The 23736-nt window shown below is 41.4% G+C and overlaps 1 protein-coding gene across 2 annotated transcripts; it reads right to left on the minus strand.

Annotated features, from left to right (window-relative positions):
• On the minus strand, positions 1 to 23693 carry heatr5b (HEAT repeat containing 5B). Of its 2 annotated transcripts, none has more exons than XM_057849026.1 (35): positions 23422 to 23693; positions 23051 to 23218; positions 22761 to 22972; positions 21360 to 21468; positions 21075 to 21224; positions 20741 to 20912; positions 20510 to 20667; positions 20179 to 20428; positions 16067 to 16216; positions 15727 to 15977; positions 15475 to 15586; positions 15244 to 15396; positions 15054 to 15153; positions 14820 to 14929; positions 14356 to 14519; positions 14022 to 14197; positions 12812 to 12917; positions 12513 to 12703; positions 12188 to 12347; positions 11881 to 12070; positions 11525 to 11694; positions 9919 to 10063; positions 9649 to 9828; positions 9277 to 9531; positions 8834 to 9015; positions 8675 to 8743; positions 5241 to 5655; positions 4867 to 5097; positions 4589 to 4716; positions 3937 to 4081; positions 3102 to 3374; positions 2793 to 3017; positions 2549 to 2700; positions 1662 to 1875; positions 1 to 1484 (listed from the first exon to the last, which is right to left on the minus strand). In XM_057849026.1, the coding sequence occupies exons 2-35, from the start codon at positions 23174 to 23176 to the stop codon at positions 1177 to 1179; spliced, it is 6132 nt and encodes a 2043-aa protein (XP_057705009.1). In that variant the 5' UTR covers positions 23177 to 23218; positions 23422 to 23693; the 3' UTR covers positions 1 to 1176. The 2 variants fall into 2 exon arrangements, with proteins under 2 accessions (XP_057705009.1, XP_057705010.1); XM_057849027.1 differs by having other exon boundaries at positions 23051 to 23223.
• Between the last annotated feature and the right edge of the window lie 43 nt (positions 23694 to 23736).

Below are 23736 nucleotides of genomic sequence, written 5' to 3' on the forward strand. Positions count from 1 at the left end.
TTTTTGGGATGTGGGAGGAAACCGGAGTTCCCGGAGGAAACCCACGCACGCACGGGGAGAACATGCAAACTCCACACAGGAAGGCCGAAGCCCAGGATTGAACCCTTGATCTCAGAACTGTGAGGCAGATGTGCTAACCACTCAGCCACCGTGCCGCCAATTTATAAACCCATATGGCCAAAACACATTACATAAAAAAATCTATTCTATTAGCGAAAACACGTTCAATCTATTTTTTTTTTTTTGTCTCAAATATATTTTTGCTCTCAAATTTCAATTTTTATTGAAAAGGTTTTTCTGAGTGAAGTGAGGATTTTTTGGATTGATCAGATTTTAATGGCTCAAATCTACCTCCATAGCAATGTAGGAATTATTTCGAAAATAAAACCAGTGAAGCATCAACTATCAATCAACTTGCAAAACAAAAACCTATAAAAACCTGGCCAACACAACTTTTACTCACTTCTCATATTTGCATGGAATCATTCTGTAATGACTCAGCAACCGTATTGAACCTGAGATTTTTCCCTGGTTTCTAATCAAAGCAAAAGGGGACCATGTTTATACACACTTCTGAAATACTAAAATAATAACAGTCTATCTGAACATTATTTGTGTTCATGACTTCTGACGAAACATGAACAATTTCACAAGGAACCCAGTATCAATATGACACACTTTATTCCTATAAATCTCGGCAAGTGTTTACACCACATGTGTCAAACTCAAGGCTCAGGAGCTACTTCTGGCAAGCCACATTATTTTATGTGGCCCGTGGAGGCAGAAATGATGTCAACTTGGATAATAAACACATAACTACAACAGCATTGGAATGTATAATTTATGGTTTAATATAATTTAAATGTTTAGATTTAAGGTGACATACAATTAGAAGTGGTGGGTTAAGGTAAAACAAAAAGACTAGGGGCAGAAGTAGATCATGTATTAATGACAGAAATGTGATCACACCAGAAAACACCGATGTGATTAAAATGTATAATGGATTTTAGATGGACAATCTTTTCAGTGAACATTCAGAGGCATTTCAACATCCTAAGAAGTCTCTCTTGTTTGTGTAAGACACAAATGAAATGTAAATTAATACATTTAAGAAATTGTATTTGATGCAGAGGAACAAACATTCTTCTAACAAATGTCTTTGTAAAAACGGTGGGTTTAGAAGAAGCTAGTTTTCAGTTTTATGGTTGGCGCAACTTGGACTGCTGGCTGAGATTGGCGTGCTGCATCTTTAGCTTTGCTGCTAGCCTGATTTGCCCGAACAGCAGATTCCAGACGGGTTTTAAGATCAGGTGCTGCACCAATAACCATCTTGAAGGCAGCTGGATATAGAGGGCCGATGCGCATTAAGTTCTGAAGAGCAAAGTCATGCAGGCTTTTCGAGACTTTGGAAGCAGAAGGAATGGCATTTTCATCCAAAAGATATGAGATAAGCGTTGGAACAAGAAGGGCCACCAGCTGTACTCCTAGTGTACACATAAAAAAAGAATCATATGAATATTTATAGTACCAGTAAACTGGAGTAAGCATTCTAAAATTAGATTTTGATGCCTCTTATCACTGATGGTGCACATTTAGAGCCACTGAACTAAACACTTTAAACTACAGTGCATTAGTGAACCATTAGGCAAGTAGACACTTACGGTTTTGCTCTTCGCCCATGCCAACAAGATTCTCCAGGACCTTGATTCCCTCTTGCACAGCCTGCAGCTCAGCAGCAGTCCTTGGTCGACTGCGCTCCACTGCCTTCAGCTTCTCTACCACGCGTGGAGCCAGAGCGTGAATATAAGGGGTAGAAAGGGGTCGGCTGGGATGTTGAAACACTGACAAGAGCAGCTGGTAACAGCGTGCCTGAACCTGGAGTAAAGAAGGCAAAATATTAGGGATGTCCCGATCACATATTTTTGCACCAGAGTCCGAGTCACCTGATTTTGAAAAAAAAAAAATTTTTTTTTTTAAGAATTAGTATTTGAACAAAAGTTCCAAATATGTTACAGAACTGTACTGTTTACTGTACTTCCGATTCCATTTTTTCCAGGAGTGTTGCGGCATATAAATTTTATATACTTTTGCTTTTTTTGGCAATGCCCCTGTATATCTGGATTATTTTGTTATTTGTTAGCCCTTAAAAATATCTCTATATATTTTTTTTAAATTAAAAATCCAGTCCTTTTCACCCGATTCCGATCCTCTGAATAATGGCCCGATCGGTCCGATTTCTGATCAGGTGATCGGATCGGAGACATCCCTACAAAATTATTTTGAAATTTTTCACTCTTTTTCTTCTCATCATATCATCTACTCTGCAAATTTTAGTTCAATAACCTAAATTCGTTATCAATTTATCTCAAAATTCCTTTTACGGCATCCGTGACCTTGGAGCTCTTGACCCCAAAATTTAATTACCTCTTCCATTTCATATCCTGCAAGTCTGACAATATTTCCGTTGTTCATACCAGTGCTCTTGAACACAAAAATACAAACAAACAAACAAATATACGTAACCTTCGCCTTTCGTAGCAGTACCTACCCAGGGGTCACTAGAATTGAGGGCATTACGGAAACGTTCCATGCAGCCCTTTTGGAGGACAGTCACCCCTACAAGTTCATTACTAGCAGACAGTAGGAAGAGTGTAATTGCTGTCAGCATACTAATCTCATCCATGTCAGGTCTGGACTCATCTAGGGAAGAACACAAAATATGTTAAACATATTAAATGTTGCTTACAGCCCTTTTTTAGTAGAAGTATATATATATATATATATGTGCGAACCTGGTTGTGAATCCTCGAGTATAGAAGCCAGGCTACTTCTCACAAGGGCAGTCCACTGGGTCTGGAGGCTATCCACCCGAGCCAATGGGGAGGTGATGATGGTCTTTATGCCCTGCAGCGCAGCAGACACAGCTGTAGGGACAGAGTTGTCAGCAGTCTTAACTGCAGTTTCCCTCAGCACCCCGGTGATTAGGAAAAGTACAGTGGGTAGGATGGTCATGCTTCCTGTGAAAAGAACCCAGAAAACATGGGCATCATTTCTATAGATTAATAGAAAAAATATTTAAAAGTATTTTTTGTGCGTCTTACCAGCAGGGGAGCAGAGTGACGGCAGTTCGGCCAGGATGGAAACAGTTTTTGCCACCAAGCGCGCACTTTCCTCAGGTAGTCGCTGAGGCCTGATCGTCACATGGGTGGGCGACTCTTTCACACGTGTATTGAGCTGTGGTAAGTGCCGTACCAGGATGAAAACCAGCAACTCCATTGCTGCAAACACCAGAGAATTGCCAGGGACAAGCTCCCCCATCTCGCCCCCTTCCCCCAGGGTGAATTGAGAATCTCTCAGGCCTTCCTCCTCTTTGCCTGTGCAAAACACCACCATGACCTAGATCAGTGGAACTGCCGCAACATATTACTGCTCTGTCAGTAGAAAGTAAACCAATAACCCATCATGATCCAGCCATCCATTTTCTATAGGGCTTATCCTCATTAGGGTCATGGGTGAGCTAGTGCCTATTCAAGCTGACCTCAGGCGAGAGGCGGGTATACCATGGATTGGTTGGAAGCCGAACACAGGGTACATAAAGACAAACAACCGTTTGCTCTTATTTTGCCAACTACAGAAAATTTTGTTTTCAATTAATGTAACATTTTTTAAATATGGGAGTAGCTGGGGAAACCTATACAATCACAAAAAGAACATACCATCTACAAACACAGGTAGGTCAGAGCCTGGTTTCAAACTCTAAACATGAAAAAGTGTTCACTCTTTTGAAAGTTTTTTTTATTTTTTTATTTTTTTTGCACTATATTCAAATGGACACTCACAGTAATTTGCTAACATTCGGTCAAAACAAGAACTTCAGAACAGTGAGTTGAGTTGACAAGAAAATTATATAGTACAATGTATCAGCTTTAGTCTTACCTTTTTTGATATGTTGTTGCTGCAAATGGTCTAGTGCAGCTTTTATGGTCTCTTGGACTACAGCAGTCACCTGGAGCTGGACTGCAGGAGGGTCCCGGGTTAACAACAATCTGTGAAGTACATTCAGGAGCTCCACTGCCAGAAGCTAAAAAAAAAAAGTAAGACATTTAATGACACCATTTCAAGGAAGGGAACCACATGTTATGGGCTTTTTGATTTCAAAAGATTAACCTGACCTAATCAACCCATAAATTAAGCATACATCTATTGTATGATAAAGCACTCAAGTGGCCTTTATCGTCATAGAAAGCAAGAAATGTCACACGGCCCTGTTATATTTATCAGGTGTTTGAACTAAAGCTATTCTGGCAAATGTGTCACTTGAACTACAACAATTAAACAACTATAGAGTGGAGCTAGTGCTTTCATTTCTATTACAGATGTCATTGATGTTTCAAAACCTGTAAAATTTAAAGTATAACAACACTTACTTTAAATGAAATTGCACCCTAAAAGAATGCCAACCTACAACCAGAAACCTACAATCTGACACACTTACTCAAATAAAAAGCATTTCCAGCCTCCATTGCATCATATTACTAACTCGTAGTTTTCCTTATGTACTCCATTGGCCAAAAAAAGATGCCCATACCTGGTCTTGTGCAATGTGGGTCTTTGCACAGGGAGATTCAAGCAGAGTTGACAAGGCATACAGGCAGGACATGACATGCTCAATGGGTTCCTCCGGTCGGGGAAAGCAAAGAAACTCTATACTGACACCTGCAAGACAGGAAAATAAATGTGATCAGGACATGTTCATACTCTTCTTCTGTATTTTTGTAATGTTTTCATTTTGGGCAGGTGCAGTTTCAATAGAGACAACAAAAACTGTTGAGCACAGAACTACATTTAATGTTTCTGTCTCTATACCTAACATTAGATGCATTCTGTCTTTGACGGAGTCTTCAAAGGTTTTAACGGTTGACAAGGCTCCTGTATGGACAGCCTTGGACAGCACTGGGGAAACCTCTTTTTTTTCTTCGCAGGCACCAAAGCTAGTGCTGCTCAGCCACAAAGCCACAGCATGCACTACTGGAGCCCATGAATTGCGGTAATGGAGCCTTGCTGTGTCAATTGTCTCTGGAGTATAAAATGCTCCACCTGAACACACAGAGTGAAATCCGTTTTTAGAATAGTAGTGGAGCAATTTTCTTTAAAACCAAGCACAAAAATACAGAAAGAAGTAAATATTTTTAAGATTTCATTTGGCTATTCAGCAATCAAAAGGCACTGTTGTGTTGTACCGTCAGGGGGCAGCTGGCTGGAAAACTCTGCAGGCAGAGTGAGCAGAGCATGATCTCGGAGCATGGCCAACCATAGCCGGCTAAGTGAGGGCAGTTCAGGTTGCACTAAAGTGATGAGACTGTCAGGTGGAAGCACATCTGCACTCAGATCATCCTCTTCCTCATCGCCACTTTGAACCGTTTTGACTGGTTTCGATTCCGCCTCTTTTTTGATCTTCATTGCCACCACATAAACCTCTGCCCATGCCTTAAGCACAGCCAGCTTCTCCATGGTGGTTGCACTCTCACTGTACAGCTGACTCGGTGAACCCTTCCCAGCTTGTACTTTGTCTAGTGATGAAACCAGCAGGTTGTGGACTCGCCGCAGGTCGTTGAGGTCACTTACCACACCACTACCAATCCAAGTGCTACACACCTGTAGACACACACATTCATGGATAAAATGGAAGAGACGTCATGAAAATCTTTTCGATAGAACTCGCTTTCTTTTTATACACCTGTTAAAATATGATTCATATAGGTATTTAAGAAAAAGGAATCTGTACTAAATTTAATAACAGTAGATTACTTTTGCGTTACATGGTGAATCAAAAAAGAAATACATGAAGTCTTCGCGTTACAATGTCTTCGACCAACCACATTTCGTCTATACAACGCCCGTGTCTCGTCCGCCATTAAGTCCCCTGCGCCATAGTTTCTGCTTCGCTAATACATAGTGCTAGTCTGTGTTTGTGCACTGGAAGTGTCTTTGCCTTATTTGCCCATATATTTTCCAATTATGGCCCCAAAGAAGAAACCTGGGGGGTTCTAGTTTTAGCCAAAAGAATAGAAATTACCATGGAAACGGAGTTTAAAGTGCCTATGACAGCAAAAACCACGTTTGTTCCATATTTTACATGGTATTTTATGCTCCTAAATTAAATGGACCACTTGGATGTGTGTGGAAGCGATCGATATATTTAATCAATTTTTTGAATCCCGCGCCATGAAAATGAGTGATTTCCTGGATTAATGAACAATGCGAATGTGACGTCAGCGTGCTAATCATCTTCAGTATACAGCCGATACGACAGTATGCAGAACGACTGCAGATTCAGCTGATTTTGCAGATTATTTCGTTTATTGTTCGCATCACGCAAGCCCAATGTGCTGCAGGCTTTTGTTGCACCAGGGAGAGGCGTGTGAGCCTTTTTGGGTCTCAAAAAGTTCCTGTTCACCGCGGATAATGGCCAAAACAAGTCTGACAACTGTGGGACCATTGGACCGACAAGGAAGTGAATAAGCTACGTGTTTTATATTATGTCAAATACTGGAATCATGGCACGCGTTTTAATAAAGAGGTGGCTTGCATTTTGTTGGTGACAATGCTCCCTGTCCACCGAGAAGGCTACTCGGCCGACGACCAGCGGCCATGGTTACTTCCACCCCCTCGGTCCTCTTCGTGTGGCTACCAATAGACCACTATCCTCAGCTTGGGCTCGGGCAGCCCCCTGCTCCGATGTCGGCCGGTTTGTCCACGGAGAATGCACTATTTTCAACGTTCATTCCACTCTCTCCCCACCCGGAGCCGCAGCAGAACGATGAGCTGTAACTTGCTTGCCGCCGGGGGCTGGCTGATCAGCGAAGACAATCAACCCCGCCGCCGTATGTGACAGGAGTCGGGGTAGATTTGTGTGATTTTTTGTTTTCGAAAGGCGAGAATAAGACTTGGAAAAGCTGCTCGGTTCGGGTTAGTATGTCGGCTAGCTGTCACGCCTCCTGTTTTGGTTACGCTCTTTCCTCCTTCTCCGAAGCCGGGGCATGGAAATGACAAAAGCAGGATTAACTCCGTTGGCATAAAATACTGTTCGGGAGAGGAAGAAGTCGGCAGTTTTGACCATTATGCAGTAATTTTGCCCTGTCGTACTGAAAAAAAGCATTTTTAATATTTCATATTCCATTTAGCACCAGACTGTTATTTGTCATGGCAATACCATTTTTTAGCAATTGGGAAAATACTTAGATAAAAAGAATGGCCTGTAAAAATATTGGAGAGATTGAAACAATCATGACATTTTGCTGCTCTCTGTGGCATTTTACTTGTTCTGAATCTTCGACTTCAATGGGCTGAATTCTAAATCAAATGAAATCGTTACCCTGCCGACTTCATCATCCAGCTGGGGATGCTAGAACGCTATAATGACAGGCGAGGGGCTAAACGGCAGATTCAAAGACTAATTTCTCATCATCTGCGCTTTGCCAAATTGTTGTGTATAGTCGAATCGTTTCAAAATAGGATTCTAATTCACATAATAATGCTAGTTAAGATTTTTTTATGCTGTCACAGGCACTTTAAGATCATAAAAAGAATGAAGAAAGGTGAGGGACACAGACACACGTCAGCAAAGACATGCTGCGTTCAGACCAACGTTAAACTGTTGTGCGAAAACGCCTTGCACGTCGCCAAATGTAGGTTTGTGGTCACAAAGACCCTATGTCGCCGACAGTCAAACAATTTTTGGTTCAAGTTACCTAAACGTAAGGAGAGTAATGTATCGAATTAGGTTACATGTATGCTTAAGATTGCAATGTTGATGTGTTGTGGTTTCTGGGCTGCCCCTACATGCATCATGTGTCTGACTGCAGTGACAGAGGAAAGCGGGGAGGCGTTGGCAGCTGCTTTTCTTACCTAGTCAAGTTCTATGCTTTCTGTTACAAATAAACCATTGAAAACCCTAAATCTCCATCCACCTCTCAGCAGTCATGGTAAGTACAGCATATTATTTTTTCATTTTAATGTATTTTGCGTTTTATATACTATTTTGACGCAGAATTTCAACTACAGTGCAATCCGATTTACACGGTAATTTGGGTTACGTCGCCAAAGTAAAAACGAAACTTAGTCGTAACTCGAGTACTCCCTTTATTAAAATAACAACGTTATTATATTTATGTATGTACATACATTTGAAGAACGAACACCTATGGAGGGGAAAAAACAAATTTATTGTCTTTTAATGTTTATTTATGTAATTTTACTGTTTTATTGATTTACATTTTTAAACAAAAAGGGGAAAAGAGTAAATATATATTAATATTTAAAAAAGGTTTTAATTTTTATTATAACTTTTAATTTTTCCTTTTAATTTTTTTTTCTTCAGATTGTTTCAAAAACAATAAAAAAACAGGAAATATTCTCCGATTTCCGTAGCCTTCCATCTTTTTATTGAGGACTACAAAACTTGTATTTAGAATTTATTTTAACAAGAAATATGAATGTACGTGATTTACTTTCGCGAGCAACAGAAAATTATGTGGTTTTACACCTGTGATTTCTGCTCTAAGCACACACAATAAATATATAAAGTAATATAAGCATATCATAGCAAAGCAAAATGAAAACCAAAGTATTTTAAATCTATTTGTTTAATAAAATTAATCACAAAGTTTCTTACCTGGCATGCTTTAGCTGTTATGTCAGATGGCGTATCAGGTGAAAAAGCTGGTCTAAGTGCAGCTCCAACCTTAACACATACATTTGACAGTTCAAATATTTGACATTCAATTATTTTGGCTTTGAGTATAACTGAATTCCGACAGAGTTCTTGACTCACATTGGCCTGATATTGTTCCAAGATAACATGCCCTGGAAACTCAGGCTCTGGAACACATGCAAACTTTTTAATGATGTCTTCCAGGGCCTGCAGACCAGCCATTCTTAACTGGTTACTGTGGTCTGTAGCAGCCATAAAAGCCATCCGGATGAGGTCAGACAAATGGAGCACCAACAAATCTCCTGGGGAAAAATAACAACAAATGGTGAGGAAATTGAAAGATTATTTGAGGAATGAATTATGCATAACTTCAATGAGCAGTTGTGGAAAAAAGCGGAAACTGATTCATTCTGCTACAATATAGAATACCCCATGCAATTAGTATTAATTAAGAAATGACAAAACAGTCCTCTCTCTTTCAATATAATCTCACCGACAAGCAAATGAAATCCATTCTTTGTTTGACAATATATGTCAAGTGCTTGCAGAAGCTTAAAATATACCTTTAGGGTTCTTTGCTTGTGTAGAACGTGCAGTTGCCAAGTCAAAATGTGCTTTGTCTGCATTCTCACATAGCAGGATAATGCGGCACAGGCAATCTGCAGCAAACACTCGCGTCACCCAGCGAGGTGCCACCGAGAGCTTAGATTTGTCATCTTCGCCTAAACCCGTAAACATGATGTCATCGTCCATTTCGTCTTTTTTCTCAGAGTCTTCTTCATCTTTTTCCACTTCAAACGTAACAGCTCCGCCTACATCTGATAAAGTAGATCGACATATGTTCAGGAACTCAAAACAGAAGACTCATTTCACAGTATTCTTTTTGATTTCTTTAAAGAAAATTATAATGAGCTATTTTACTCTTTTGTAGTCACCTGTTGTTGCTGCAAGGACATCCTTGCATAGCTTAAGCCAATGAGAAAGCTTTTCCACAGCAAGTGATGACAGCATGTGGCCTAGTGTGTCATGAATATCAGAGCACAACTTCCTGTCTGTTTCGTGATCCAGCATACCAAATAGTGCACCCTCAAGACCCGTCTCAGTGATGTTCAGATCTGAATCAGCAACAAAAGTCAAACACCAGTCTCTCATTAGAAATTATGCAAGCACTACACATTCTTGTTAGTCTCACAGTTTTCACTCACTTATTGCAGCGTCTTTGCCATTTCCTGCCTTCTTTGCAAGGCTCATGGCATACTCACAGACCTCGGAGGCCTCTCTCTGAGCAAGTTGTCTCAAACAGGCTACAGCAGCACGGCGCAGCAACAAGTGTGAGCTGCATAAGTGCACCTGAAAAAATCCCCAAAAGAGTTAAAAGGACATTAACCCTTTATAGGGACAAGTGACTTTTTTGTCAATTTTTGTAACCAGTATTTAGATGTTTTTAATTAATTAACAAACTAATAATATGTTTAAAAAAATTTAATAGAATTAGAAAAAAAAAAAAATCGCTGAAATTGTTTTTTTTTTTTTTTTTATGATTTCATAGTATTTAACTCATTAACTGTGATTGACATTGATAGATGCCAATTAATTTAAACTAGGAGGACTGGCTGTGAATTATCATGTTTCATTGCCATTTACTGCACTAGACGTCCAATCCATTTTGACTGGGAGGCCTCCCAGTCAAAATGGTAGAGCTGGGAATGTTGAGCTAGTAGAGCTGTGACTCTTTGGGCACCTAACGATTCGATTACGATTACGATTCAGAGGCTCCGATTCGATTATAAAACGATTACTGATGCATCCCCTCCTTTTTTTTTTATTTTTATTTTTTAAATGTTTTGTACATTAGTTCCAAAATTGTTCAAAAATACTCTCAGGCTAAACCAAACTACTATTTCAGTATCAAGTTAACATATAGCAGTAAACAAATATACAAAAATAACAGGAAATAAAAAACTCCAGTCCCCATTCTGTATCAGCAGCTGTAAACTACATTCAATTAATTTAATGTTGTGAATCAACCGTTAAAAGTTGTTAAAATTGCTCCCGTTATTCCATAATTTCCCTTTTGTCTACTTTCGACATGTGAAAGTTTTAAAACTATTTTAAAGATAGATTCAAGTCAATATTTTACCTATTTAGGAGTATTTTAGATACAAAGTTAATTAGGTTCGCTACAACAGCCTTGCAGGGAAGTGAACCGCTTTAAGATGGCGGCCGTTTTCTAACGCCCGCATCTAGCTTTTTGTAGATGTGCTGCTAATGCTACCGAATTGATATTGCATCTAGTCCTATATAAATGATATCTACCGTAACATTATGTGGATGTACTTTGTAGCACCTTTTCGGCAGCAGTCAGGTATGTTGTTGTGTTTTTTTTATCTCGTGGCATGAGTTGAGCTAGAGCATGAGTTGAGCATTGGCATTACCCGAGGGGCGGGTAATGAGAAGCATGATGTTTAGTTACTCTCGCTCCGTTCCTCATTGCGTCCCGAAGACCGCACGGTGCGCTGAGTGTGTTGTACTTCTGCTATACTTGGCATATTTCAATAATCGGAATTTGGATGTTTGTGAATCGTTCTCGAATCTTCCACGGCCGAATCGCGAATAATCTAAGAATCGGAAATTTTGCACACCTCTAACGTCTAGTGCAGTCAATACCAGCCAATGAGGTAAATGAGGGAGTGCCCTATAAAGGGTTAACAACAATGTATAGTTACAGTATAATCTGATGTTGAAGCCACACAATAAGAACAGAATCAATACAAAGTGAAAAAAATCATAATAAATTGACATTGGTCTTACACAAAGACACGGCACCAAGCTTGAGAGGTTGACATGCCGAGGAGCAAACATGTGGAGCTGTTGCAGACAGGAGATGGCAGCTGCCTGCACCAGCGAGTCGGAGTGATCCTGCATTATAGCACAGCCAACAAGGCAGGACGAGCGTATGGTGGAGATGGTGGCACCGTTTCCTTAGTAACATACAGTATTAACAGAATGTGATTATTAGGTACATAGGTACAACATATATACAACATAACAGTAATTGTCAATGTCTGCCAATTAAAATCGGTAACACTACCATCTGCTGATACAAGAAGCCAAGTGCAACTACAGGAAATCTGTCAAATATGACGTTTAATTTCTGATAGATTTACCTTGTAATTCTGGTCCAACTGTAGTGATGAGAGCACCCAAGCAGCGGCCCAAACACTGATGCACCTCTGTGTGTGAGGGGGGCACTGTTAGGAGCAAGGTAAGGACCAAGGACAAAGTAGGTTCCACATAACCTCTGTACATAGGACCACTTGAGTCCACAATAAGAGCCAAAGAATGAAGAGCCCATGTCTGTCAAAAACGAGTAAATGGAAAAATATACTACATTTAAAGGGAAGAGCCACAACACACTATCTACAAAAAAAATCAATTTTAAGTTTAGTTGTTGCATTTATAGCCATACGCTACCTGGACCTCATGTGACGATCCATCCTGGGCGAGCGCCAATAAAATACTAACACTGGTCTTTAAGTGCTGACCAGAGCCAATTCCTCCCACATATCGATGCAGACAGCCGAGAGCCAGTGAATGACCTGTCCTTGACACTACATCACGAGCTGACTTCAGCCTGCAAACAGAAGTAAAATTATGAATCACCTATTTGAATTCCAGATTAAAATGAAGACAATTTTAGATTGAAATCAATATTTTGAACATGACAATTGCGTCTCCACCCAACCACTTAAAATGATTATACTGCATGTCAGCTAAAAGATGGAGGCAAAATGCTTACTTGTCAAAGCTAGTCTGGGCCATTCGTGCGATGAAAGTAGCCTCTCCCACGACCTGTGCCATTCTGCCGAGGGCTTCACCAGCAGCGCAGCGCAAAATTGGATTGGGATTGTCTAGAGCCCCCATCACTAGGGCCAAGGCTGATTTGCGGACCTCCTCTGGGCCCAAAGTACTCTTGTTCTCCGCTAAACCCTTCAAATAAAACAGTGAAAGATGCAGTTTCCCAGCATAACGTATATCTACTGAATTTGAACAACAACATAATAGCCTGTTCTTTAAAAGTTTTTTGGTGATTCTCACCTTGAGAGCACTCAGCACAGCAGTAAATATGTTGAGTTGGACAGCTTGCTGGCGAACTCCTTTAGCCTGCTTGATACATTCTGCAAAGTGGTCAAGCATCTGCAACCTAAATTAATGAGATGAAAATGAATTAAACATTTTAACCAACTGTTAAACAGCAGCAGTTAACACAAATATTAATTAACCAAAATCATTAACATTAAAACAGGAATCAGGACTGAATGATGTTTAAAGGGACTGAAAACATGTCAATCACGTGCATCCCAATGTAAAGAATCTTGTTATAAAAATGTGAAAAGACACAGAACTTCATTTTTACAATGTATAAAAGCACAGAAAATTTAAATAACAGCCAACATTTCCGTGCATTAGGCAAAATAGATGTTGTCAGACATTTTTTAGATGCCAGTACTAGTATAGCCATTCAAATGCGAGTAGCTCAGCTTTCCGTGCCTACGCAGCACGCATTGGCTACTACTCAACTATTAAAGAAACAGGCTTCAATTGACCCAGAGAGTCAAACAGGCTTTGTCTGAGTCTTCGATGGAGAATGACAGGGACTGATTAAACAGGTACAGAATTTAGAGAGTGTGTCCCTATTTTCTCAGCAACCTTTTTACCTGTTGTGACTCTATCAGCCAGCTTTCATGTGCTATATGCTCTTGACGTGACTGACGTAACAATAGCTGTGATTGAAAGCGGTGTCATTTTTTGTTTAAACATTATTTTCTCCTTTATCAGAGGTCTAAGAAACTCACGATTTGTGTACTTAAAATACTTAGTGCAACCATCTTTGACATTAAGGTCATTTAGGCTAGGTGTTGTATATTGCTTTAACTTAGTGACTGCCAATAATATTGATGAACCAGAGCTGCTCTAAAAATGAACCGATTTTAGATGACCACACAGTAACACTGTCATATTACCACTTACAACACTCAAACTGATGAAAAAAAAAAAATCGAAAAAAAAAAAAATCAACAACCTTCATACCGACCTAACAGTTTTAATGTTAGTTCATAAAGTAACTCATTGGCTCCCAATGACAACCATAGACATCTTCTCCCAAATGGATTAGATGTCTATCGCTGTCAATTGAAACATAATTTCAATGCCAGCCATCCACGTTAAAATATATTTCACATACATTGCTGTAAATGGCTGAATGTATTATGAGGATAACAAGTATGCTCATGATTCGATCGCTCACCTGTGTTTGAAAGACACGTGCGGGAAAACTACACCAAACAGAGCCACAGAGGCATCAATGACTGATACCCCCAAAGGGAGTGGACCTGGGATGGCTTCACCTACAGGCACTCGCAGGTATATAGAGGAGGGATCATGCTCCAAAGCTCCACTACCAGATGCACTGTTGGGCTGCAGCTGTTAAGTACCAATCATAGTTTGGGAATTCATAAATGGATTTAACTTAAAATCTAAAGCAAACCATAAGGATATATGCAAATGTAAAGAGAATACTTTGACTAAGAGAATACTTTGACTATCATATTTTTAACCACCCAAATTGCACATTATTTTACCTGATCCTCTATGGACTTGTGGTCTGTTTCCTGCAGCCAAGAGCCCATGAGCACACTGTCATCATAGTGACAAAGAGAGCGCAACAAAGAAGTGGTAGTGTTGGATGAGTTGTCGGTCAAGGTGAATTCTGCCACCAGCTCCCTAAGTAGGGCATTGAAGCTGCCTGGAAGAGCACATCAAGTCATAAAAATTTTGATAAGATCTTTACTCTTTTCAAATGGAATGTCTGCCTAGATACCCGTTAAAAAAGCAAATGGACAATAATGGAAACTGAAAAACAGATGTACAATGAAAGACAAAATACAGCTAACTCAATGTCACACAGAGAGTAATGTGATTGTTTTTTTAAGTAATTGGGAAGAACAAGTTTGAAACTTAAATTAATGTGAAACAACAGCATTTGCCATTTTTAAAGTGTAATATTGCAGTACTTTTTGAATTTTTAAAGTTTGAAATCTCTTACCTTCATATGTTTTAGGGGGCAATAGAGCCAATATGTCATACAGCCTCAGTCTCACCATTGCTGCACTTGCTTTTAGATGTGCACCATGAACTTTGATGATGGCAGGGACACTAAGGAGCAGTCACTAGATTATTAATCTTGAAATTTAATATAAAACACAAATACCGTGTACATCTCACATATTTACTGAATGTCAAACAAAAAGATCTTAATGAATAAATGCATTCTACTCACTGAGATATCATAGTCATAGCACATTCAATGGGTGTCATCAGTCTACGGATGACATCCTCAGTAAGGAGCTCTGGACAGTGGGCCACAAAACTTCGCATTGCTAAACAGAAACAGGGATAATCAGAAGTGAGCATGTTGACATTTACACCATGTTTATAGAAAGCAGGAGCACAAGTTTTTTTTTTTTTACCACATAGTGCACCAGCTCGGCCTTCTAGGGTGACCTGCCAAGTAAAGGAGTCCCCCCTTGCTTTTTCTGCCTCCAGCTCCTTCTGGGAGCGAGGAAACACATTCCTCCACAGCAAAAGCATCTTGGGAAGGTGATAACGTACCAGGGAGGGCCCTTTGCATATACATAAGTCAAACAGAGGTATAACATCTCAGTTGAGATAACATGACATCTACAATATGAATGACATACCCAAGGTCATGAGTGCACCCAGCAGCAACCATCCAGCTTGTGTTCGCTGCAAGGACAGTCGGCTGTTCTGAGCAGCCGTCCGAAGGAGGTCTTCAGCAATACTTACCACCAACTAAATGGAAACATTTCAAATCTAATCATTATAGGCTATGTACATATAGTAGATTTAGCATTTAAACCTAAATATTTAAAGATAGGCAAGTGGAAACTACGATATCTAAACTGCGTTTTCCTCATCATATTTTTCAATACCTTGCCCTTAGCGTGCGGGATTCCTAGAGGGCACTGATGTACACCTCCAAGCAGAGCTGCCATTGCAAAGCTGTATCCGCTAACAGCCTCCGGTGAACTTTTGAGATTGTTAATTCTCTCAGCACAACGGTCCAACAATGGTGTTAACTGATAGGGCAGTGCCACAGCAACAGAACGCAGGCACCAAGCAGCAGCCAAACGAGCGGCCATGCTTGGGTGCAGCAACACTGAGGTCACAGTTTCAAGAAGGCCTGAGGAAAAAGACATTAACAATACAATCCCACACTTGCTACTTCACAACAAAAATTCTGTCGATTAGGAATGGACATGCAAGAATTACCAATAGATGGCTCCTGAATGAGAGGCGACGCTGTGGCACTCAGGCTCTGAACAAGGCTTCCCAGTTCTTTTAGGGCACAAACCATAACATGCTGGCTGGCAGAAACGTCCGCTGTCTTGTTTTCGCCATTGAGGTCATTGACAACTGCCTCTGTAATAACAATATGTCAAAATGCATCCATTGCATTACATTACATCAAGCAACCTTTAGAAATTGATCATGCGATGTGATATAAATATTCTCTAGACAAATAGCCAAAGCACACACTTAGCACTCATCTACAAACACACTACCAGAGCTGTTCAATATTCTTAAGAGGGTGGTATTCAATAACCATATTTCAGTGACAATGAGGTAATAATATGCCATAGGGCTGAACGATATTGAAAAAAAACTGACATTGCGATTTTTGGGGGGTTTGCGATATGTTGCGATATATGTTGCGATATTAAAACTAGAATCAAGTTTCACCAGATGACTTGAATAGCTCTGTTTGGGAAGACCTTAGTTGACTCACTATGAACACATTGTATTCATTCGAGATGTCCCGAGCCGATCACGTGATCGGAAATCAGGCCGATCACGCCGTTTTTCAGAGGATCGGAATCGGGTGAAAAGGATCGGGTTTTATGTTTTTCTGCTTCATGCTCCTACACCATCTCACCCTGCCTTCGGCTAAGCAGTGTGACCAAACTGTTTTTCTTGGTCACCAGTGTAGCTGGCATTTGGTACCTAAAGTTAACGATGATTGACATGTTTGTAGCTTTCGTCTGTCCAGTGACGTCTCAATAGCTCTATGATCAAAGCTTGGTACACAGTCTGATATATGCTGTGACAACTCATTTATTGTGTAAGTGAGAGTCTGTTCTCGGCAGCGTGAGCGTCAAAGCAAAAAAAAAAAAAAAAAAAAAAAAAAAAAAAAAACTTTTTTTTTTGTATCGGATCGGGACTCATTATTGGCAGATTCTCAAAATCAGGTGACTAGGACTCTGACTCGGGTGCAAAAATTTGCAATCGGGACACCCCTAGTATTCATATGATACAGTTTAATCCAGGCTAAAGGGGTTTATATTTGAATGATGAAGATTTGTGTATATAAAATGGATCCAGGAAGCCATGTCTCCGCACAATTGCTGCTTTAATGAAGAAAAAAAAAGTTTACATTAAAAAAACAAAACAATCGCACGTCCTGCGATAGGACTATTGCACATGCACAGTTGCACACATTGCATTGGCGATGTTCAAACGGTCTATTGTGCAGGCCTAATATGCCATATTCTGTGATTTTATTTTAAGAGTTACCATTTTATATCTACAGAAATAAACTAATCAATAGTGAAAAAATATTTTATAGAGGCAACTTTAACTATTTACAGGGAAAGTGAGTAAGCTCATAAAGGTTTGGCGTCCACATACATTTTGGGTCATGTAGGCCACAAAATCAATATTTGGTATAAAAATGTGGCCTACGTGACCCAAAATGTGTGTGTTTTTCTTTTGTTTTGCTTTTAAATGAGGATTCATATACACTCACCAGCCACTTTATTAGGTACATCTGTCCAACTGCTCGTTAACACTTAATTTCTAATCAGCCAATCACATGGCGGCAACTCAGTGCATTTAGGCATGTCGACATGGTTTAAGAAAATCTCCTGCAGTTCAAACCGAGCCTCAGTGTGGAGAAGAAAGGTGATTTGAGTGACTTTAAACGTGGCATGGTTGTTGGTGCCAGAAGGGCTGGTCAGAAACTCCATGCTGCGGTCCCACTGCCCCAAGCCAAGCTCTCCTATTTTAATGCATACATTGCACTACCCTCCCCTCACACCCCCATCACGGTGCTGGGTGATGGCTGCCAGTCGGGAACCTGGCAGCCACAGTAATAGGGTGGTAGGTGGGTCCCACACTTTTTCTATATGGCGTGGCTCCCGGGGTGTGGCCTCCCCTCTGCCTCGGCTGCCGGCCGCGGGAGTGGGTTGGGGGGTCGGGTCTCCGATCTTGCGTCGCCCCATGGCAGTCCCTGGGCGTTCTCCTGCCTCCGCCTTCCCCTCTCTTCTCTGGCTGGGCGTCCGCCCTGCGCTCCGTCGCGGGTCGCTGGCTGGGCGCCGGTGTATCAGCGGGGTGTCGCCTGCACCGGCGGGGGACCCTGCCTTGCCTGGGGCTTGGTGGGCCGCTGGGGGTCCCGTGGCGTGCCGTGCCGGTTGGGGGGCTGTGGCTCGTGGTCCGGGTGGGCGGGCGGGGGTGGGTGTAGGCGTGGGGTTGGTGATGCGTCCCCTCCTGCCATCCCTGAAGGCCGGTTGATGGGCGCGCGGGTGGCCCGGGGGACCACCCTGGGTCCCGGGGGGGGGTGACGGTGGCTCCTTTGCTGGGCGGTTGGAGGAGGGATGGGCTGCGCATGGATCCCCCCGCCCCCCCGCCCGCCCTCCCTCCCCGGGCTGGCTGGGTGTGGGCCGTGGCCCTGGGTTGGTGCCCGCGCGGTCTCTCCGCCCGTCTGCGTGGCTGTCGCGCGCCCGGTGGGGCTTGCGTGCTGCTGGATGTGGTAGGGCATGCTCGGGTTGGGGGTTCCGGTGCCGGGATTGGCGATGCGGCGGCGTAGGGTTGGTCGCCAACGGGCTTCCACTCATAAGAGATTCACACGATTACTGGGTTCTAGATCACAGAACTGATTTGTGTACACTCTACCCCTTTCAATCACTTAGTTTATAGTCTTATAGACACCCCCACCCCCATTCTCCTCTTTCACTGGCCAATAGGCCCCCACATGGTGTAAACCGGAAATACATCTCGCTGACGATAGCACCAGCATATTAGTAACTAGTTTAGATGTTCAATGTATTTCTTGTTGTTGTTTGTGTATGTGTTTCTTTTCTTTCTTCTCTTGTATTTCTTTTCTTCTGTCCCCCCATAATCCCTTCCTGTTCGCTGCTTTGTCATAATAAAAAGGTATTTTGAATGATCACAATGGGAGTATGTCAGACTCTCAATGTGAAACATTAAAACTGTTCAGAATCCGGGCACTTAGACTTCCATTCTCTGTGTCAAACAGCTGAACAGGACAGGTTTTAAAAAAAAAAAAAAAAAAAAAAAAAAAAAAAAAAAAAAAAAAGAAAATCTCCTGCAGTTCAAACCGAGCCTCAGTGTGGAGAAGAAAGGTGATTTGAGTGACTTTAAACGTGGCATGGTTGTTGGTGCCAGAAGGGCTGGTCTGAGTATTTCAGAAACTGCTGATCTACTGGGATTTTCACGCACAACCATCTCTAGGGTTTACAGAGAATGGTCCGAAAAAGAAAAAATATCCAGTGAACGGCAGTTCTGTGGGAGGAAATGCCTTGTTGATGCCAGAGGTCAGAGGAGAATGGCCAGACTGGTTCGAGCTGATAGAAAGTCAACAATGACTCAAATAATCACCCGTTACAACCAAGGTAGGCAGAAGAGCATCTCTGAACGCACAGTACGTCCAACTTTGAGGCAGATGGGCTACAGCAGCAGAAGCCCACGCCGGGTGCCACTCCTTTCAGCTAAGAACAGGAAACTGAGGCTACAATTTGCACAAGCTCTGGACCAAACTCTCTGAGGAATCCTTCCAGCACCTTGTTGAATCTATGCCCGAAGAATTGAGGCAGTTCTGAAGGTTCCACAACCTGAGTCATTTAAAAAAATTTTAATGGTAATACCAACAAAACCAATTAACATTTTAAAAAATGACTCAGGTTGTGGAACCCAGCAACACTGTAAAGATGATTTTTTAAAAAAGCTTTCATAGTGTTAAACAATTTATGAATAATAATCTTTCAATTAGATGGCAGACTACTTTTAATTTGTTTAGTGTGTAAACGTCCGTGGAAAAAGATTAAACAATAAAAGCTGATGGACCAATTTGCAACTATTTTTCTTGTTCCTCATACTGTATGAGTGGGCAAATTTAGAAGTGAGAGCAGAAGGTATTACCAACGCCGACAAAAAAAACAAATTGCTAAATTAGGGCTGTGTGCAACACAAGCTCGAACCATGCTAAATATCTATTCGATGAATAGAAAGTGATTGACATTTGTACAGTACTGTACAGTGTCGTGCTCGGAACATTGATATTTTTCCCCAAACCCCATCCTCCTTACCCACAGCCCTCATTTGCTTGCTGATGGCTTGGCAGATTTCTTTGCCAGCTGCTATCTGCGCTTTCTCGCCAAGTAAGCCACCCAAGGTGGCACGTAGCATAAAGGAGACACACCGTCGTGAGTACACCGCTTCAACATGCGTTTGTGTAGCCCTTGGATTGGAAACAAGGTCCAAAACATGGGAGAGGAAGGTGGCAAAGTTGCGCTCCAGCCACTGCCCACCAAGCGTGGTAACAAATACAACATAGGCCTAAGGAAAAGGAGATTTCATATATAAGTTGGCAGTATAAGGTCTTAAATTTTACTTTGTTTAGACTAGGATGTAGCTCACCTGTGTGACGCCCACACGGACTTCTCTGCTGACGGAAACGCCTCCCTTCAACATTTCGCCTCCACTTTTCAAGAAACCAGATCCACCACGCAGGAAACCTGTGGCCATTAACTCCAAAACCTCGTCAAGTGTCGCCCGTTTCACATTCTGACGCATCACTGAAGATAAAAAAAACGACCAAAGTTGATTACATTCATTAAAACTATGTCGGCTGCAAATTTTAAATCTAACCAGCAGCTTGTTTAGGCATAAGAGCCGTAGCCATGACGGTCCCTAGGAGTTTGGCCACAGCAACACGGACACCATAGTTTGATCCTTCAAGGGCCTTGAAACATAGTGTAGCCATGTTCTCTAGTTCTGTAGTCCACATGAATACTGCCTCATTCTGCAACTCTAGAAGGCACTAATCAGGTAAACATAATACAATTGGAGTCATGTTAGCTATATCAATTTGGGTTTCGATGCTTCAGAAAATCAAAAATTGTCTAAATTAAAACTTCTTTAGATGGTCTAACCTATCTTTATGCATGTATAGCATTGTGATACAATGTACAATATGACCTACCTTTGCCACTGCACATCGCACAGCCATTGACCTGTCTGTAAGTAAAGAGCGGGCATTCTTGTAAATATCTCTGTGACATGAAGCTGCAGCTCCACCCAGTCCACTGAGCACCTTCTGCAGACTGATGAGTATTTCTCCTCTGCCCTGGGACTGCAAATATAGTGAAGATAGAAATCGGAGAACCAAATTAAATATTCAATAAATTCACTACATTCTGAATTTACTCCATCAACATTTCCAATCCTGTCTATAAAACATTTTTATGATTGTACAATAATGTCATACCTCTGCACTCTTTAATGCCTTTAAAAGATTATTAATGGTGTCTGGAAAGGAGCTTCCAAGCATCCTGCCCATCTTTTCATAAAAAGCACCAACACACGCTACTGCAGCACTAGGAAAACCAATGAAAGAAAACATTCATATGTAGTTTCTGTACAAGCAGTCGATATTGCATTCTCAAACGTATAACTTTTTATTGCTGAGATTTAAGTTGTCAATAAGGTCATTAAAATCTGAGTTAGGAGTTACTCACACACTAAAGCTCATTTGTCGCTATACAGGTAGACCTCAGGTTATGAGCGAGTTCTGTTCCTATTCTGGCGATGTAACTCGAATTTACGTGTAAATCAGAATTAGCCCTTTAATCTCAAAATAACTACCCAAAAACATGTGTTATACATCATATTGATAAAGTAAAAAAAAGTAAGATACTGTGAAGTACGTTGTGTTAACTGCCGTTACATTCAATGACTATTCGCGCTTTACTCCCGAGTGGGCCACCTTGCCGAGAGAAAACGGCGCTGTAGAAAGAGTAGAGAGGCGAGAGGGGGGATATCATGGCCACGCAGGTCGCCTCGCTCAACGCGAGCCTGCCCTCCAAACTCAAAAAAACGAATCGGGACTGCTAAGAGGAGTCGGCGCCAGGGGAGAAGCAGCAGCAGCATGAGAACAAAGAAGCGGCAGATCTGCCAGCCGAAAGGCACTGCAGGACGGCCGCAATGCTGCTGGGGAAGGACAGGATTCTGACATGAAGAACGGCAACGGGAACTCTGTACTGTTTATGCGACTAGGAAAAAAAACGATTACAAAATTGCGGACGAGACTCCAGCGTCAGTAAGTCGAAAACACGTAAGTCAGGTACGTCGTAACCCAGGAACTTTGGATGTAAATATTAATTGATTATTGACTGTCAATAATTTAGTCAATTGACTAGATTTTATAACAGGTATTTCTAAATGGTATGCAATCATTAGAGGGTTGTTCACAATGGTTTTGTGAGTGAAGAACATTACATTACAACACAGAAAAATACCATTAAAAAAAGATTGATCAAATAAATCCTCCTTAACTTTTCTCAAAGTCAAGCAAACACATTTTCGTCCAGTGTCTTTGTCCATATCTCTCATTGAGACATTTCCCAGCACACCACACTCTGCATATACAAATGTGCCTGACATTGAGATCCAGTTATCATCAGACTGCATTAAAGCCTGCCACAGATTCCCTTGTATGCTTAATCCCCCCATTAAAACACGAACCATCTGAGCAACGTTTGCTTTAACGACTTAATCCCTTGAAGAGAGAAATACCTTGCAATAAATTGCTGAATTTTGAAAGTAAACTGATGTCAACCTTTGAAAAAAAACATGTAAAAAAGAAACTATTCATTCATTTGAATCTTACAGTTTTGTTGGCAAGTATGCAGGAGTATCATCCTTGCTTTTGATGATATCATTGCATTTATCCAGCGTCTGGAACACCGTAAATGTGTCGCCAATGCTGTAGAGTGTGGCAAGGTTTTTGGCCAGCAGTTTTCTTGTTGGTGGGCCTGGAGCACTGCTGATCAATCCTGTCAATTGTTCCACCAACTTCTTCTGCTTCTCCTTCACATCCACCTACCACCCAAACACAACTCGTTCAACAACCATTAGATGAAACCCAGAGCGACCAGTTATTAAAAACATTTCAATCACCTTATTAGCTGCTACGAGGACCTTGTCCAAGAAACGCAGCCATTCGAAGATGAAGACGGGCCTCTTTGCTTCGGTGATCTGCGCCAACGCGTCCTCGTTGAGCAGGAGACTGTGAGCCAGCTCCATGATTTTCACACACTGATGCTCTCGCAATTCTTAATCGTCAATCTGCTCTGGTGGATTATTGAATCAGGAATCGGAGCAAACTATTAGTGGGGATGGGCACCTGCTTTAAAATGCTGCGATGGTATTGTAGCACAGCATTCGCGCGTGACGCATTATAACTACTTTAGTGTGACTACAATTAAAACACTAGCATACATACGTTTCATTACCTAGTCGCCCTGAATGTTAAATATAAATCGTGTTACCGTATGTCTTGTCGTTCGGATGTTCCTCTTGTGTGTTGACAGCTTCCTCCGGATCAGCTGTTAGCAACTAAGCTAGCTAGTGCTTACAACCAAACGCCAGACTTAACCAATTGTCTAAACTCTGAATGAATGCGGTCGTCTTATCACCATGTCTTAATGTATTTGGTTCTTTCTGACCGAAACTTCGCATAACGTGGGATAAAACTAAAAACAACCACGTTATTAATCCATGTTCCGATATCTTGGCGAGTGTCGATGGTGTTGCAGTTACAATTGTCCGGTGAAACAAAACAATGACACGGTGGAATGTAAATG

Source organism: Corythoichthys intestinalis, chromosome 10 (genome assembly GCF_030265065.1).
Source record: "Corythoichthys intestinalis isolate RoL2023-P3 chromosome 10, ASM3026506v1, whole genome shotgun sequence".
In the NCBI taxonomy this organism is placed as follows: Eukaryota; Metazoa; Chordata; class Actinopteri; order Syngnathiformes; family Syngnathidae; genus Corythoichthys; species Corythoichthys intestinalis.

What these genes read in the sequence shown, in the direction of transcription:
- heatr5b (XM_057849026.1), bottom strand. Translation starts at nt 23,176, where the DNA reads ATGGAGCTGGCTCACAGTCTCCTGCTCAACGAGGACGCGTTGGCGCAG. An exon ending in TCCTCGTAGCAGCTAATAAG is followed by an intron (nt 22,973 to 23,050) that starts GTGATTGAAATG and finishes TTTGGGTGGTAG; the next exon opens with GTGGATGTGAAGGAGAAGCA. An exon ending in TCAATTCTAGTGACCCCTGG is followed by an intron (nt 1,876 to 2,548) that starts GTAGGTACTGCT and finishes TCTTTACTCCAG; the next exon opens with GTTCAGGCACGCTGTTACCA.